The following is a 19,128-nucleotide window of genomic DNA, read 5'->3' on the forward strand; positions in this document are numbered from 1 at the left end:
TAAGTATCCCATCATAGGTTTATTAGCAATAGTAAAGTTCACCTAAGTAAGAAATCGTCTTCAAAGAACTCAAAGGAAAATATGTCACTATTTCTTGCATAATCTGTCTCTCAATCTTTCAGTACAGTTTCTCTTTTTTGTTTTTCTCTTGAATTGTCTCTTTCAGTTTAGAAATCAGCACTCAGACCTCCAAATTCCTGAACTTGCAATAACCTCAAAAATTCTCTAGTTGACAAGATCCCTCAGCTAAGATACTTGAACTTTCTTACAGTTCTGATGCTCAAGCTATATGGACAGTAGCCATAGATATTTATTTTATGGAGAGACTGCTCCCCTAAAAAGAATCCCAGCAGGATGGAACCAGAAACAGTTGTAAATTTTCTGAGTTTCTTCCTGATCCTATAAAAATACCAACTGAAATATTTTCTTTTCTAAAGACAAATAACAGGAGAAAAAAAAAAATACTTTCTAATAGCTGATGCTCTGAGGACCCTCAACTGAGTTAAGTATCTACTAATCTTGTATGATTCCAAAAAAACAAAAACAGGACTGCTATTTTAGCAACAGCACAGGACAAAATAATATGCCATGAGAAATTATTATCACAGAATAATCAACATATTGCTGCTGTTACATATACTAGCAATAAAAAGGATTTATCTCACAGTAAAAAGAAACCTTTCTGTTTTATTTAACCCAGCCTATTAACATCTTGTGGGGTATTATATTGGGATATGCTGGTATAAAAACATATATAAAAATAAAACGAATTAAAGAATGTTCAATAAAATCTACTGCCTACGTGAAGCTGTAACACAACCATTAATGAAAAAAGGAAAATCAGACATTCTACCATAAGAAAACATAATAAGGATATAAGGGATATAAAAGCAAAGTTTTCCAATGTTTCTTTACTAACAAAAGATAGTGCCTATCAATGAATGTTCATCAAATGTCATTTGCAGTATTACTGCATTTTTACTGTTAAATGATTCTAGAGTTAAAGTCCTCTCATCATGCTTGAAGCAGCAAGTACTTTAATCAAAAAATCTACCATAAGCCACCATTTTCCATGAAGTTAACAAGCATACTAATGTAGAAACACTACATAATGGAAATCTGTGGAACAAAGTTATATCTGTTTATATGGCTTATAGCAAGAATAATTGAGAATGGGTTTTCCTTGTGTTGCAGTGCTAAAATGTTATATTCTTGCATCATACTGAGCCAGAAGGCCAGAATGCAGCTAAAGTATACAGATGACATGGGAGCACATTTAAAAGACTATGCCCATTTGACCCTATTAGCACAAGCTGAAATGATGTGGGGTCCAATACTAAATAGGTTAATTCATTTATACTCAGCCTTTTTGAAAATGCCTATGTCTGAGAAATTACATAGGGCAAGAAAAAAAAGATCTCTTTTGCTACAGGAAAGATGTGTATCTTACCAGCCTGGGGTCAAAAACATTACCTTTAGGGGCTTGATGGAATTAGAAAATAGCAGTTATGTTTCACTTATTTCTCATCTTGTTATATTTGGAAAGATCTGAAAACAATTTTTACTGAATTACAAAGGCTAATACAATGTTGTATTGAGGGCAATATAACCCATAATATAACATTTACTCAGCTTTTGTAATTGCTCCATCAACAACAGTTAATCACTAGAGATAATTTACAAGCAGAGGGGCTTCCCAGGCACCTTTTACTGACAGATATTGTTTAGGGGAGATGCATGGAGTAATACTAGATTCTTATTAAGAAGCAAGCAAGAGAACATACTTACTCTCTTTGGGCTTAGAAGAAAAACAACAACAATAAAAGACTGCCTTTTACTGCCCAAGAGGCCATTACTAGCTTGCAGCATGTTAAAAAGAAATGTCTCCATACTAAGAAAAAAGATTTATAAATAAATGACATGGCAGAAAAATGGACGGTTCAGTTCATACTAGCTAGATAATTTGTAGAGTTGTCAATATCTGGACACTTAATTCTATACTATTATAACTTTATTTTCTTTCCCATCAATATAGTTCAAGGTTAAAAATAAGGGAGATATAGAGAATTGCAAAAATATGGTGTTACCTTAAAATGAAATCTAAGAGTCAGAAACTTTTACAAAAGAATTGATAAAATAAAAATCATTAATCTTAAAATATAATTATGATCAAAAAAGGATTATAAGAATAGAGCCAAAATAGGAAAGAATAATAATTTAACCATTATTTTATATGGCTAAAATATTGTAAAAATTTTCTACATAGATTTAAATGGTTTTTCCTTTCAAAAAAATGTCTTGCAATAGCTGATGTCCTCATGTCAAAACAATGCCACTCCGACCAGAGGCCCACCAAAGATTTCAAATTTGCTGCAAGCCTTGCTCATATCTAACCTCAAGAGAAATCAGCCTACAAAGAATAAGGAACAGGCAACTCAACATCGGTCACCTATTCATTGTCATTTATTTGTCCTGCTTTGCTCTTTACCTTGCTAAGTTTCATTTCTACTTTTAACATAATGTCATATCTCATTTGGAGATTTTTTTTTTCACTGAAACTACATCAACAGAGATTATACTTGCTGCCACTGCTCCTCATTTGATGTATTTCACTAAGACCCTATATACATTCTTTCCTCTAGTCTACAAGATTCATGGCCAGATACTGCTGACTCATTCTGGTAGATCTTCTTACTCCTGCTTTACTATTTTACTTTCTCTTAGGAGTGACTATTAACCAGTTGACTTTGTTTTCAACAACTTTTCTTTTCAAAAAAATTTTTAAGTTTCCATTACTCTAATTTTGATTAGTGGAAATAAAAGGACAATCAAGAAAGAGACTTAACAGAACATCCTAGACAAATTCACGTTGTATGTTTTTTGAGGGCAAGAGCCCTTTGTTTACCTTCAAAATTTTAGTGACTAGCAGACTGATAAAAATATGTTTGTGGATTTAATGAATAAATTACATAGACCCAGAACACTTAACCTATAAATTTTTCATAAACTCTTACTCTATGTACAGAGGCAATAAAAGGAGTTAAGCTAAAAAGACAGTTCTTGCCTTCAAGAGCTTCCACATAGGAAGAAAATTTGAACAAATAACTATTAATATAATAAAAGCTACAAAAGAGTTATGCATAAAGAAATCTAAGGTAATATTATCTCTGTAGTGGCCACAAAGGCTATTTTGTGACAGAACACTAAACCTGTCTCTTCATGATCTTGGAAATTATACATATGCTACCTTATGTAGCTTCCTATTGTGACTACAGTCTCTGAGAGTCCATGCAATAGCAGAAAAATATTAATAGCAGCAAAAAATATTTTATTTTATGAAACTCACATGAATTCTCCCATTATTGCAAAAGAAAAAAAAGTGAGAATTTAGTCCATTAATATCTTTTATAACAAAAGTAAGTATGGTATATAAAAAGCTCTTTTTAAAAGTAATAAACTATCTGATCTTCTGCAGACCTATGGAACATATTAAGGTTGTATAAGTAGTATCATTATAGTTAAAAAGAAGGGCAACCAAAATGTACCCATGTCCAAGGCATTGCTGGCAGTGGATGCTACCAGCTAGGTTTCCTACGTTAGGTAGGAATACAGTGTCTGTAGAATGAGTCTTACCTATTAACTCCCTTATCAATTGGATGTCAGCATCTCTGTTGGTTATGCTGATAATCCACTGCCCTATACTATAAACGAAGAAATAAATATACCATTTATTAATATTTCTCATGAGAAAAAAACATTTTAATGCAAACAATGATCATACATTTATATTTTTTAAATGAGGTAATAAGACAAGCCCTATCTTTATTAACAGAAGACAATGATAGGATATATCCTAAACCTTGTTATCTAAACCTTGTTATTACCTAGTAGTAATAGCACTGCTCTAAGTTGAAAGGTAGTGAAATAATTCACTTATCTGTAGTGGAATTAGACCTGGCACACTATCAAGACTATCCAGGAATAGGTATCAGGCAAAGGTCTAAACACAGTGTTTAAAAGTCTACAACCAATTTTCCTGCATAATCATTATCAACATATCTGCAGTCATTGGCATACTTACCACACTGACTGAATTTCTCTTTTAGTTTCTGCCAAGTCAAGTCAAAAGGTAGCTAGAATGAAAAGAGGTATTAGTAACATATATACAAGAAAAAAAAGAATTTCAATTATCCTTAATATTTATTTGCTTACATTTCTGACAAATATCTGGTTGCCTTTGGAGCCTATTCTGTCTCTCATTCCGCTTCCCATTGGACCCGATAAAAATCCTCGATCCATATCGATGCTTCTTTCCAGTATAGCTCCTATACCTGGTCCCATTCTATCAAAGCTGGAACTCATCCGGTCCAGTCCCATCCCCATTCCTCCAGTCACACTGTTCATGCCACCCATTCCACCACCTGGATTTTCAAGAAAGGACAGGGGGATTTGGGAATTTCATGTTTTTGTTTCAAAAACATAAGGAAAAGGAGAAGAGGAGAAAGGAGGAAAAGAAGAGATAATCATTTTTGAGAAAGAAGGGGAAAAATCAATTTATTTGTATAATTAGATTATAAACATAAAATTATTTTAATACAGATAACATAACAACTTTCCAAAGACCAGCATTTGCTTCAGTATACATTTGGTTAGCTTAGAAATTCTAGCCACTATATAAATACATTATACATATATAAATGTATAATTTATATTCTGATCATAAAATATATAAATATATAAATCCTCTATCAATCACTGCTTCCAATAGCATGACAGTTGATCTCATCCTTATTTTTGTTTTCCAATAATATCCAGCATAATAATTGCTAGAATAAAGAGACACAGATATAAATTCAAATTACTACAACTCCAGCACTCAAGCTGCTCTCATCATACTCTCCTACAGGTAAATATTCCTTCCCTAGCTTAGCTTTCACCTCAGCATCTTCACCTCTGTTTCCCATACAGTTTTTCTTCTCATGGTAATTCAATAATCATAGCAAAACATAACTTTTACTCTCAATATTATAAAGAACCTGTCAAGGGAACAACAAAAAATGCTATCACTCCCCATTAGCCAGAGCTTGAGAATTTAGCTCTGAGATCATACCTACTTGATTCTTACACATTGACACTATTTTCTGTCCTTTTCAATTACTGCAATCTACTTATTATCAAAACTTTTTCTTGTACTTAATATCCCCTAACATGGAAATTCTAAAAATTAACATCACCCTCAAGTTGGCTTTCTGTGAATAGCCAGTATAAAATCAGGGAAACAGAAGTATAAACACTGAGGTAAAAGAGAAAGGTAGGAAAGTTAGGACTAACAGGAAATGGCTGTGGCCAAAAGATGATGCAAGAAGGAATAAAATGAGGAGCAAGATACAATAGAAGTAGATGTCTTCAGCTGACAGGATTTTAGAATTTACTCTTAAAATAGTTTAAATAGGTTGTATTTCCTATTTGTGAAATTTCACCAATTAAAGGACATCAATAAAATATGGAGAGTTCAGAGACATGGCCCAGTAAGCAAAAGAGGTTAAAAATAGTAATAATAAATAAGCCATGTGTTCAGGTTTAACATAAAGTCTAAAAGGTAATAGTGGAAATGGATGGGAGATTCAGCATTCCCTAGTGTTGCAAGTATTCTTGATGCTATTACGGGAAAGGTTCAAGAGGAAAAGAAATAAGTACCTCTTTCGACCTTAGCCCTCAAGCTCATGAGGTGCCTAAAAGTGTTATATCTGCATTTACCAAAAGATATAGATATTTACAAACAAAATAAGCTAGTCACTAATGGCTATTACAGAAAATAAGCAAGGAAATAAAGTTGGTGCTAAAGCAAAAGTTGTTCCTGACACAAGATCACAGAAATCCTCAGATTCCTTAGTTGGAAAGAAAGTTCTTGGATTGACTGTTGGCACACAGTTTAGAAATATCAAAGAAGTAAAATTCAAACAGTTAATTTAGAAATTTCAAACAATAATCAAACAAAGTCTTAACTATCAAGGTTTCTCAAATTATAGCAAGACACATTAACATGTAAGAACAAAGTATTACCATACTACAATAACTACTCTTGCAAAGTCTTTGCAAGCACTCAAATATTACTGAATAAATTCTAGTAAAATTTAAACCTACTTATTCCAGATCCTACTGGACCCATGTTAGAAGCTCCTATTCTTCCTGCAAACCCTCCAATCATTGCACTGCCTAAACAAGGATGGAAAGATAATATACTAATTAATTTGAATAATCATACTTTAAAATTTCCAAGGTACTATGTGCTCCGATGTACAATAACTGAAAAGCATAAAGTCTTCTGAAAATAGAGTTCAAATATATAAGATGTTGAAAAAGAGAGCTAGCATATTAAAATCCTTAAAGTGTTTTCTTCAGGTAATAAGTTGTATAAAACATTATAATTTTCTGATGTTTCACAGAAAAAGAGAAACCAAATTTTGAAAATTAGAGCCTACAAAAAGAAAAGGAGAAGTATGCAGCCAGCCCTACCAAGTCTACCAAAGGAATCTCCAAAGCCTCGATTTATGCCAATATCACCACGTCCAAAATCTCGCTCCATGCTACTAGTCATCGCACCACGGTACAGCTCTGAAAAAATTGTGCAACAAATTAACCCTTTTCAAATATATCAGTGCATGATGAAAACATCAGGAATGTATCTAAACTATGAAAAAACAGTGTAAGTCACAAATACAAAATAGTCTGTCATTTACCCAACTTACCTCACATGCTATACATACCATCCCCATTCCCACCATGCCTATCTTTATCCCATAGTGCCTATCTGCCTTCTGAAGACATTTTTAGCACCCATTCCTAAGTTACAGGGTGGAGATTTTAATAACAGGGAAAACTAAATGTGCACACACTTCCCACTGCATACATGTACCTACCTCCCATTCGGCCAACTCCTCCAAATCCTCCCATGCTATTCATTGCTTCCAGACCACCAAACCCTATTCCTATGGAATAAAGATTAATTTTGAGATCAAACAGTCAGTCATGTAGCTGAAAGATACATTTCATAAATGTTAAATCTCACCAGTAAGCTCTTCATCCACCCTACCTTGTGCAGCTACTTCTTAATACATCACCTTCCTTTAAGTATGTACCAGGCTCAATTTCTGCTAGCAGCCTTTAGAACATGAGCCAACAATAAACCATGACTTTTTCTTCATGGAATTCTCAACACAGTTTCTAGTTTATTAAAAATGGCGATGGGTACATACAAAAAAACAAATCTTTATACATACCTCCTCCAATTCTATTCATTCCTCCAAAACCTGGACCATCCATTCCCATACCTCAAATAAAATACACAGTATGTACTTTAAGTAAATTTTATTTTTATGACTAAAGAATGATATAATGCATTATAGCAAAATAGATACCACTGGTCTAACCACAATGAAACACTAGAGAAGCGGTGGGGTACAGGAGGCATGGTTTAAAGTGCTATGCCATAGGAGCTGTCTAATCATGAATCTTCAAAAAGGCTTCTAAGAACATTTATTAGACAAGAAAGCAAAATTCACTAGTAACACCCAAAACATTCAGCTAGAGAATATCTAGAACCTGGTAATCATTTACTTTTTTCCACAATAAACATAGAAATATTACTATCAATAATTTTTTTTCCAGCACAGACACAGAAATATCACTACAGCAGATTTAGAGATCAGGCCAGAATGTAAGGACTCCTCTAAACATGGCAGTTAAAGGAGTAGTATAAAATTTAAAATTATAAATAGTACATATTTATGAGGTGGTAGGTAGGTGTGAGAGTCTAAGGATAAGGGAGAAAACTTGTTTGGATCAGAATGATTACCATAATGAGCCTCATAAAGTGTGACAACAGCATCTCAACAAAAATAGAAACCTGATAGCATTTATCAGTCTATCAATGTCTATCAATTAAAACAATAATTCACAAAGTATGGTCCAGGGACTCTAATTTAGAGTTCAACAGGTCAAAACTATTTAAGTCACCAAATACTACCAAGACATTATTTGACTGTTTTGCCACTGTTTCTCTTGAGTTTTAAGATGTAATTTTCCAAAGACTATATGATATACAATATCACAAAAAACTAAATGCAGAAACCAATATAACAGCATGGATGTCTAATATTAAGCCAAACATTAAAAAGATGTGTGGAAAGGTAAAACAATGCCACTCTCCTCACTAACTTCTTTTTTGCATTGAAAAATAGTTTATTTTCTTATAGGTTTTATTTATGTTAACATGTAATGAGTTTATTTTTTAATATATAATTTTTCTAATTTCCAAGTTTTCATTTGTAATACATTTCATTTTTATTTCATTTATAGTATAATAAATACAAGTAAATACTGGTAATTATAACTATATAAACAAAAGCATTTTGGGGCTTTCAACAATTTTTAAGATATAAAATTAAAAGTCTGGGTCCTAACACCAGAGTTTAAAAACCAATCTCCAAAAATGAACTGTGAGTTCCTTCAGATGAGCAGCCAAATAACTACCTGAAAAGCCACCTTCCCAAATTTAAGTTGGCTATGATATGATAGCATTTCAGCCACTCCATAAATACTGTACATACATGACATATTCTCCTTCTGCCTTAAAGGCATTTCAAAATCAAAAGTGCTAAAAGGCTAGCTACAATACAGCTGGCCCCAAAGAAACCTTCCTGTCTTTTGCTACAGACTGAAGTGACATCATAAATATCTAACTATTAATTAGAGTCCTTTAAACAGACCAGATCGATGGCTTTATTAGCTAGCATATGTATCATTTAAACAGAAAAATGAAAGTTAGAATACTCACCACCTGGACCTAAATTTCCCATTACCCCACCTATGTTCAACTGGCTGGCACTAATAGGCTGTCCACCTGGACCAAGTCCCATTCCAATGCCTCCAAGACCACCTAAAACAAAAATGAGAACAATATTACCAAGATCCATATATGATTAACTAATTGGCAAGAAATTTTTTTAAAAAGCCATATACCTGAAGTAGTATCCCTAAAATTTCTGCAGATTTGCACTGGTTCTTGTTTTTATCTAGAAAGTAGCACACTGAAGCCTGACTACAAAACCATTTATTAATGAGAAGTGTTGTATGATATGAAACATGATACAATATAAAGTACACCTTATATACCACTTAAAGGTACAATGAAAGGAATAATAAAATACCTAGAGGATTTTGAATATCATAGCACCTTATATATGGCACACACATCTGAAAATGAGCATCTTGCCCAAATTTGTAGAACCACTTCAAATTTGAGAATTACTTTTTAAACAGTTCATATAACACTAAAAAGTAAATAACCATGAAAGCATAACATTGCATAAAGCAAATATTACATTACCTAGTTTTCTCATTGTTATAAATATTTATTTATACTTACATGGCACCCTAAGTGTTTTAACATCTATTATTCATAGAAGAGGAAATTTTTGAGACCTTAGGTTACTTGCATAATGACATGGAGCTGATTTTAAGACTTTGGTCTTTGTTGCCAAACTGCACAACAAAGACAAGTCTTAAAATCAACTACAGGAAGGACACAGATTACTTATAAAGAAAGGACGATTCAACAAATAGTTGACTTAACAGCAACAGCATAAACCTGAAGACTGCAGAATACTTTCAAAGTGCTTAGAGAAAATAATTATCAATCTTAAACTATAAAACAAGTTAAACTATCTTAGAAGATGTTTAAAAACCCAAATTGAGATAATTTACTAATAAAAGATCCTCACTAAAACAGCTTCTAACATATATACTTCAGAGAAAAAAATAAGTGCCAGAGTATAAAAGCAGAGGAGTAATGACACAAGAAAATGGTAAATAACATTGTCTAATTTGTGGGACAGAAAAAAAACAGTAAAGAACCAATAATACAAAACTAAAACGTTCAGCAATGATAGCATATAATTCAGTAGGAAAGTGACTGCATTCAAAGGTCACTCTACTATTACATAAAATAATTATATTAACTTCAGGATTCATAGAAGTATTAAAATATCCAGAACAAACACTAAAGAAGATAGGAGAAAAATAAGTATTTGTAAAACAGAAAAATAAAACACAAAATAATATAATGGAAATTAATCCAAACGAACCAATACATGTGAAGAAACTGAACTCTTCAATTGTATAGGGGGAAAAAATATCAAAGCGATTTTTTAAAAAGTCTAATCCCAGCGATCACACTGTTTATATGGCGCACATCTAAAACAGTAAAAAGATAGGAAAAATATACCAGGCAAGTACTAAACAAAATAAAGTTGTTGTACTGACATTAATATCAGACAAAAGAAAGTAATTATTAGAGAAAAAAAATCACCCATTAATATAAAATGTTTGATTCACTAGGAAAATATATCAATTCTAATCTAGATGCACTTACTAAGCTAGCTTAAAAATATTTAAGTAAAAAGAAAAAGTAGACAAATCTACTATTATACTGGGTGACTTTACCAGACACATAAGATAATAAGATAAAAAGTGTTACAGACAAAATTATTAGTAAGAATCTAAGACAATTTAAATTATTAATACACTTGATTTAATGGACATATATAGATCACTGCACTCACCAACTATTCCCAGAATACTAAGAAAAATGTGCCATGTGGTAGGCCTTCCATAAGTCCAAATTTCCAAAGATTCACACTCATATATAAACCATGTTCTCTGACCAAATTGAAATGAGAAATTACTAAGGAAAAAAAAAAACCTCATACCTTTGGAAACTAAAAACTTCTATTTTCAAATAATATATGGCTCAATAAGACATCATAATGGTAATCTTTTTTTTTTTTTTTTTTTTTTTGAGACGGAGTATCCCTCTGTCACCCAGGCTGGAGTGCAGTGGTGCGATCTCAGCTCACTGCAACCTCTGCCTCCCAGGTTCAAGTGATTCTCCTGCTTCAGCCTCCGAAGTGGCTGGGACTAAAGGCATGTGCCACTATGCCTGGCTACTTTTTTTGTATTTTTAGTAGAGTCGGGATTTCACCATGTTGGCCAGGCTGGTTTTGAACTCCTGACCTCAAGTGATCAGCCCGCCTTGGCCTCCCAAAGTGCTGGGATAACAGGTGTGAGCTACTGCACCTGGCCCATAATGGTAATTTTTAAATACTCTAAAAAGTAACCCATCATAAAAATGCTCCATAGCAAAACCCATATACTAGCTTTATAGTCATAACTGCTTATATTAGAAAAGAAAAGCTACCAATTTGAAGGAAGCATTCAACTTAAGGAGTTAGGACAAAAACAAACTAAACCCCAAGAAATAGAAGGAAAAACATAATAAATAAGGCTAAGAGCAGAAATTAAAAATACAAAACATCCAAATTCAGTTATTTGAATACACTATTAAAACCTGACAAATTTCTAACAAAATTAACCAAGAAAAAAATAAAAAACGCAAACTCAGAGTTTTTAAAACAGAACTATAGATGTAGAAAAATTTACTAAGAGATAATTTTGGCCGGGCGCGGTGGCTCAAGCCTGTAATCCCAGCACTTTGGGAGGCCGAGGAGGGTGGATCACGAGGTCAAGAGATCGAGACCATCCTGGTCAACATGGTGAAACCCCGTCTCTACTAATACAAAAAATTAGCTGGGCACGGTGGCGCGTGCCTGTAATCCCAGCTACTCAGGAGGCTGAGGCAGGAGAATTGCCTGAACCCAGGAGGCGGAGATTGCGGTGAGCCGAGATCGCGCCATTGCGCTCCAGCCTGGGTATCAAGAGTGAAACTCCGTCTCAAAAAAAAAAAAAAAAAAAAAAAAAAAAAGAGATAATTTTATGCCAAAATATTTGAAAATGAACAAAAATGGAAAAATCCTTAGAAAAATAGAAATTACAAAAATTGACTCAAAAAACAATAGAAAATATAAACCATCAGTAGTTAACAACTTCCCAAAAACAACAGATGAAGGCCAGTTTTACACACAATTTCTAGCAAATATAAAGAGAACAGATAATTCTAATAAAAAGAACAAATACTTTCCAACTTAATACACAATAACTAAAAATTAAAATAACCTAAAAACAGAAAAATGTATAAAATGTGGTATCAGCAGTTAAAATGAAGAAACTAGAGCTATATCTATCAATATAAATGAATCTCCAAAACAATTTTAAACAAAAAAAGCAAGTTATATAATACATTATGATGTTACTCAAACAAAATTGTAAATTCAGCAAAACAATTCCCTATGTTTATGGTAGTATGGTAGGTATGTGTAATCACATTATTAAAAACTAAATAATAAATACTCTATAATAAATACTCTATTCATAAGTTGCTTCCTCTGGATAAGGCATAAGTTGAAAGATGGGCAATGGAGATGGGGAAGCTCCATTTTACCTGTAAAATTTTATTTATTTTAAAGAAAAAAAATCTACAAATACGGCATATAACTATATAAATAATTTTATTTTTATCTGTATATTTAAGATTTCTTTTTTTTTTTTTTTTTTTTTTGGAGACGGAGTTTCGCTCGTTACCCAGGCTGGAGTGTAATGGCGCGATCTCGGCTCACCACAACCTCTGCCTCCTGGGTTCAGGCAATTCTCCTGCCTCAGCCTCCTGAGTAGCTGGGATTACAGGCATGCACCACCATGCCCAGCTAATTTTTTGTATTTTTAGTAGAGACGGGGTTTCACTATGTTGACCAGGATGGTCTCGATCTCTTGACCTCGTGATCCACCCGCCTCGGTCTCCCAAAGTGCTAGGATTACAAGCATGAGCCACCGCGCCCGGCCCAAGATTTCTTATAAGAACACTTTAGGCCGGGCGCGGTGGCTCAAGCCTGTAATCCCAGCACTTTGGGAGGCCGAGGCGGGTGGATCACGAGGTCGAGAGATCGAGACCATCCCGGTCAACATTGTGAAACCCCGTCTCTATTAATACAAAAAAATTAGCTGGGCACGGTGGCGCGTGCCTGTAATCCCAGCTACTCAGGAGGCTGAGGCAGGAGAATTGCCTGAACCCAGGAGGCGGAGGTTGCGGTGAGCCGAGATCGCGCCATTGCACTCCAGCCTGGGTAACAAGAGCAAGACTCCGTCTCAAAAAAAAAAAAAAAAAAAAAGAACACTTTAAAAACCAGAGAAGGTGCAGTGAAATAGCAAAAGCAATAGCTAATATTTATTGAGTGCTTACATTATGCCAGAATGATTCTAAGTGGTTTACACATGTTAATTCATGTAATACTCATGTCAACTCCATGAAGTAGACATTATTATTATCCCCACTTTTCAAATGAGGCACTGAGACAAAGATGCTGAGTGTATTACACTGTTATAATCATTTGGAAAACAATTTGATAATACTAATCTATGGGAATACCATTAGAACTGTAAATCTACTTCAGAATATCTGTACAAAGGAAGTACCCAAAACCATAACAAAGATTTGTGTACAGAAATGCATGTGTTACTCTGTTGGTTACTCAAACGGAAATAAAAGTTCCAACACCTAAAATACAGAACAGTGAAATAGTTATGGAACATCTATATGATAGACTATTATACTACCAATAAAACTATTTGAAAATAATTTTCAACATAAAAAAATGCTTACACTCTAATGTTAAATAAAATATAATTCAAAATTATTTTTGTTCCCAACTATGTAAAAAATATACATACAAGGCTGGAGGAAAATACAGAAAAATGTTATAATGAAGTTACCCACAGATGATGAAATTACAGAGAGCTTTCTTTCCTTCAACTGTATAAATTTACCAAACATTTTAGAATGTATTGCTGATTATATAGTCAGGAAAAGTTATCAAAAAGAAAAAAAAAAAGGCATGTAACATTTACCTTCTCAGTCTTCCTAATCAATAGCACCAAACTATCTTCATAACTCCAAACTAATCCCAAATTGTGATTATAGCAAATTTGATATATAGCAAATATAAAGAGAACAGATAATTCTAATTTAAAAGAGGAAATTAAAAAACTAGACGTAGGCACAAAAACAGAGTTTTGCTTAGCACATAATAAACAAAAAAAGCCTATGTTGTTTCTCATAATAGCGTTTACTTACGTGGTAATTGTGGTGTTTTACTATCATGTGAACGGTACTCTTCATGAGGAACAGACTTGTCATCCTAATTGCAAGAAAGTTTATAATATGGTTAATATATTATCACAAAGAACTGTAATGTAGAGGAGAGCCAATAAGATTTGAAAAGGGTGGAGGTTGAAATGATATACAGGAACTCACCATTTTCACATGCATAGGTCTATCAAATAAAAACTGCCCATTAAACATAGCTGTTGTTGGTTCAGTCAAGGAAAGTCAGTTAAGATGACTATATAAAATTATATCAGAACACAAACTAATTTTAATAATCTTAGAGTCCAACTATCTCTGATATTTTAATGAACAACTTTAATATGTACTGGTATTAGCCACTTTCATATACTCACAAAAATATTCAATTATTTGCTTTATGATTTTATTTCATCAGTAAGATATATTTTTTTTGTATGAGATTATTTTTATTAGTATTTTTAAAAAAATATTTCCATTGATAGTACCAATATTTGAGTATTCCTCACCTTATGTTCAGATTACTGGAATGCATTTCCATCAGGTAATTCTTCCTTCAATCTTTTGTACCTCCAATCTAACTTATTAATAACTTCAAATTTAAAATAATTAAAATTCCATTTTTAGCATACTATTCCTCTGATTGAAAGGAAAAAAATTCACCATGGCACGTGTATACCTATGTAACAAACCTGCATGATCTGCACATGTACTCCAGAACATAAAGTATAATAAATAAGAAAAAAGAAAGAAAAAAATTTAATTTTTTGTTACAATAAAATTTCCTTATATATATATTTTTAATTGTACTTTAGGCTCTGGGGTACATGTGCAGATCATGCAGGATTGTTGCACAGGTACATATATGGCAATGTGGTTTGCTGCCTCCATCCCCCCGTCACCTATATCTGGCATATCTCCCCATATTATCCCTCTCCAGCCTCCCTACCCCCTGTTGTCTCTCCCCTAGTCCCCCTCAACAGACCCCAGTGTGTGATGCACCCCTCCCTGTGTCCATGTTTTCTCATTGTTCAACACCCACCTATGAGTAAGAACACGTGGTGTTTAATTTTCTGTTCTTGCGTCAGTTTGCTGAGAATGATGGTTATTTTGAATTCAACCATTGAAAAAAGTAAATTCGTAAGGCTTCACTTAAAGTAACTGCATTAATATACAATGGATTACACAATTGTTAAATGCATGTACACAATTATGGTAGGAAGAGAGAAAAGAAAAACTTCATACTAGCCTTGTACAATATGGCTAATTCAAGTTTTAAGAGTGACTTTAGTACTTGTACCTAGTCAGGGTTTTATTTGCTGGTGACTAAATTCTAACACACATCTCTAAGACAGGCACAGGCAACCTTAAATTCAATTACCACCCTCAACCCCCCTGCCAAAAAAATAGTATTAAGCTTCTTCAACCTCATAAACAATGCTAAAATGTCAGGATACAAATTGCTTGAACTGCTTCAATTGCTTGCTCAAAAGTGACAGTGCCCATTCCTCTGCTCTTGCCATCTTTGTCTTCTTTAATATCTGCCCGCTTTACAGTTCCAGCTATGCTGAACACTTCCTTTAGCTTCTTCCAACCAACTTTGAAGTCAAGCTTTATATAAAATTGTATAAAGTTACATATCTAATAAATCCCTCTCCCCATCTGTAAATACAAAAGAGTATCTTAAAACCATAAAGAACTGTAAGCCTAGTTCAACAATACATCAATAATGTTCAAATTTAAAAACATCTTCAGTTGTTTAAAATTGTTAAGTTACATCTACATTGTTCCTTATCCTCTTTTTTAAATTTCTAAAATCATCTCTCAACTGCTCAAACCTGTTTTGAAACTTGCACATCTATTTTTACCAAAAGAAATCCAGATTTTGAAAAGCATCATTTTCACTGACTTTCAAATGCTTAGAACAAATGACAAACCAACTATGACATGCATATTTACAAATATCAAGGCTACGAAAAAGAAATCCATTTACAAATATAAACTGAAACACATATAATTAAATTTCAAGAACTGCTTGAATGTGTATAAATTGCACAGATCCATGTTTAAAAAATCCAAATCATTGTATTTAAACTCTAACCTTGTGTGTGTGTGTGTGTGTATATGTATGTATGCATATATATACATAAATTGGGTTTGAGTTTATAATAATTACTGTTTCACTTACTTTAGTTAAAAATAAGCAAAATGTTCTACAAACCTTTAACTCATTCAGCTAATGAAATTATCTAATTATCTCTCTGAATGACCAATTTTAGACTAAAGCTTCAACTTACATTGGCAACAAAAATTGTAGAACCAAGTCTACCGGCCTGCAAATTACTGATGACCTCAGGAGGAATGTTGGGATTATTGAGAATGGAAGGTGGTAAATTCATCAACCCTGATCCCATATCAGGGACATGTCCTCCTGGAAACGATCCTCCTGTTCGTTGCAATGCCCTACGAGCATTTTCTCCGTCAGGATCCTATAACACACATCAAATGTTAAATTCTACTAAATACATCAGTAATTCTATATAATTAAAATAACAACTTAAATTCTACAGTAGCAATCCTATCTGGCTCAAATTATTGACCCTCTTGAAGAGTGAGCTTTTTTCTCATCTAGAGAATTGAGTCCCATAAAAACCTGTGGGTAGACAAAAGATTTAAGTCTCCAGAGATGTCAGTTAAATAATTTTTTCCGATCCCTAAAGTCACTTAAGAACTTGATATTAGTTTAATTTTGCTCTCACACTAGTGTACAAGTATATATACACATAACTCAAAGAAGAGTGAAGTACTCACTGTGACTTTTCTTTCCAAAACATAGGAATGGTGAATTTTCACTACTGGATGACCAATGGAATGCCAAATTCAGACTAATTCAAAGCTTTTCAATAGCAGAACAGACTGTTATAAAGCCCAAATATCAGGGTGGAAAACAGGATGACTCATTGTAATCTGTAAATTTTATTCCTGAACAAATACAATTATCCACCTTCTAAATTCTTACCTTCCTCAACAATGATTATAATCTGAGATGGGGGAGGGGAGAGATAAAGGAAGGCTAAGTATCCAAGTGAGGAATGATATTAAACATTGTTTTTTGTTAGGTTCATTAATTCTGTAAGGGATACACCCTACCTTTAAACAAAACCAAAGAGACACAGACACAGACACACACACACACACACACACACACACACACACACAAATGTACTTCTCACTCATCCCACTAGGTGAATACAAAAAACAAAAATAAATAAACAAAAACCACATAAACACATTGATAGACTATCATCTGCAATGCCAAATGATTGTTAAAGGTAAACATCATCATCACTTCTCCATCTTTAGGCTAAGATCAAGTGTAAAGGTAACCATCAAATCTACTTTGCTGGCCTCAGTCTGGGAATACTGTACTAATTTTAAAAAAGTTAGATGACTTTAATGAATTCTCTAGGATGGCTGGAGAATAAAAGATGAAAAGGTAAATGAAATAATAAAACCATTCTGGCTTCCAACATATTTCTTCAATATGAAGGAATAAAAAGGATTACAAAAAAATGTATCAAAGAATGCTTCAGAATGTTTAAGTTAATAAACAATAAATTCTTTAGGTCTAAGGATTCAAAAATAGGTAGAAATACAAAATTAGGATAGTGGTTACCTATGGGGAAGAAAGATAACACAGAAGAGGTTTTTTGCACTATTATAGTAAGATATTTTTGTTGTTTGTGCTTACAACATTAACAAGGTGTGTTGCTGTTTTGATCTGTCTTTTATACACACATGACAGAAATATATGCACATACAATATATGCACACATATATAAAACATATATAAAATAAAATTTATATAAAACAAACCACCTACTATATAACACGACTTTTATTCTTCTTTTTCCCTTGCTATCATCTGGCTGGTCATTGACTGATATTGTTTTTGGAGGGTGTATAGTAGCAGTTTATAACTGATACTATTCTGAGTTTTTAAATTAAATGAAAAAAATGTAATTCTAAAGACTGTTAAGAAACACTGGAAATATATCTTCCTTAGACTTCCACCGCAGTAGCACTTCTAAGCATTCATTTCATCCACCCATCTATAAATCAGATATTCCCGGAAAGGGAATACCAAAGTGACATTAATCCAAAAAAGTCAACTGAATAAATCCCTCATCATTTAGCTAGGCCAAATTAAGCCTTTTTTTTCCTCTTAAAAAAGTTGAAAATGGTGGCATCCTCTACCAATTTGGATTATATAACTCTAGGGTCTCTGCAATATTACTGAGGATCTACAATGTGCCAATGTACTTTCACTTAAAAGAACACAATAACATGGCCTTGATATTTAGCATCCAATAAACTTTTTTTTTCTAATAAAAGAAAAAAATACTAAAATCTATAATACTTGTCCTTTGAAGAGAAAAAACATAAAACAGAAAATTAGATTGGTGCAAAAGTAAAGAAGTTTTTGCCATTACTTTTGCCAAACGGCAAAAACTGCATTTACTTTTGCACCAATCTAATATGATCCTCAAAATAATCATTCAGATTATTATAATTTAAAGAAAATTAAGATACCAACATATTTCTGAAGCACTGGCCCTGGCTTACGCATAAAAACCACCAAATAAATGACTGACACAAACCACAACAGTCAAAATTTTCTCTACTAATTCTATATATTCCTGTCAATAATTTTTTTTAATAATAACCCCCAGACTCCAAGAGGATTAGAATAATTTGGAAGCAGACTCAAATAAAGGGATCTGGGATACATGTTACATGTTGGTAGCATGGCCTTTAATTTCAAGCTATTCTCACTCTCAGGAACAAGAGACTCTTGGACAGGAATAACAATCATTATTATTATGGCTAACATATATTAGGTAGTTACAATATTTTGAGCACTGTGCTTAGTGCTCTGTATAATCATAACATCACAAGTACAATAAACAGCTAACATTAAATGGTTTACATATATTAACTCTTCAAGTCCTAATAGCACTATGAGATCAGTACTA

The 19,128-nt window shown here is 33.1% G+C and overlaps 1 protein-coding gene across 2 annotated transcripts in view; it reads right to left on the bottom strand.

Moving 5' to 3' along the window:
• MYEF2 (myelin expression factor 2) overlaps positions 1 to 19,128 on the bottom strand; it is a 40,991-nt gene that overhangs the window by 4,679 nt on the left and 17,184 nt on the right. The window contains exons 6-16 of one of the 2 annotated variants that reach the window (XM_012442333.3): positions 16,390 to 16,581; positions 15,550 to 15,703; positions 14,264 to 14,313; positions 14,084 to 14,147; positions 8,837 to 8,938; positions 7,281 to 7,331; positions 6,921 to 6,989; positions 6,517 to 6,615; positions 6,145 to 6,216; positions 4,213 to 4,421; positions 4,082 to 4,133 (exon numbers count right to left, since the gene is read on the bottom strand). In XM_012442333.3, coding sequence (XP_012297756.1) covers positions 4,082 to 4,133; positions 4,213 to 4,421; positions 6,145 to 6,216; positions 6,517 to 6,615; positions 6,921 to 6,989; positions 7,281 to 7,331; positions 8,837 to 8,938; positions 14,084 to 14,147; positions 14,264 to 14,313; positions 15,550 to 15,703; positions 16,390 to 16,581 — 1,114 coding nt within the window. The remainder of the gene's footprint in view (positions 1 to 4,081; positions 4,134 to 4,212; positions 4,422 to 6,144; positions 6,217 to 6,516; positions 6,616 to 6,920; positions 6,990 to 7,280; positions 7,332 to 8,836; positions 8,939 to 14,083; positions 14,148 to 14,263; positions 14,314 to 15,549; positions 15,704 to 16,389; positions 16,582 to 19,128) is intronic. The other variant, XM_012442336.2, reaches the window with a different exon arrangement.

The sequence above is a fragment of the Aotus nancymaae genome, unplaced genomic scaffold, assembly GCF_030222135.1.
Source record: "Aotus nancymaae isolate 86718 unplaced genomic scaffold, 86718_ANA_hifiasm-v0.15.2.pri h1tg000062l, whole genome shotgun sequence".
NCBI lineage: Eukaryota > Metazoa > Chordata > Mammalia > Primates > Aotidae > Aotus > Aotus nancymaae.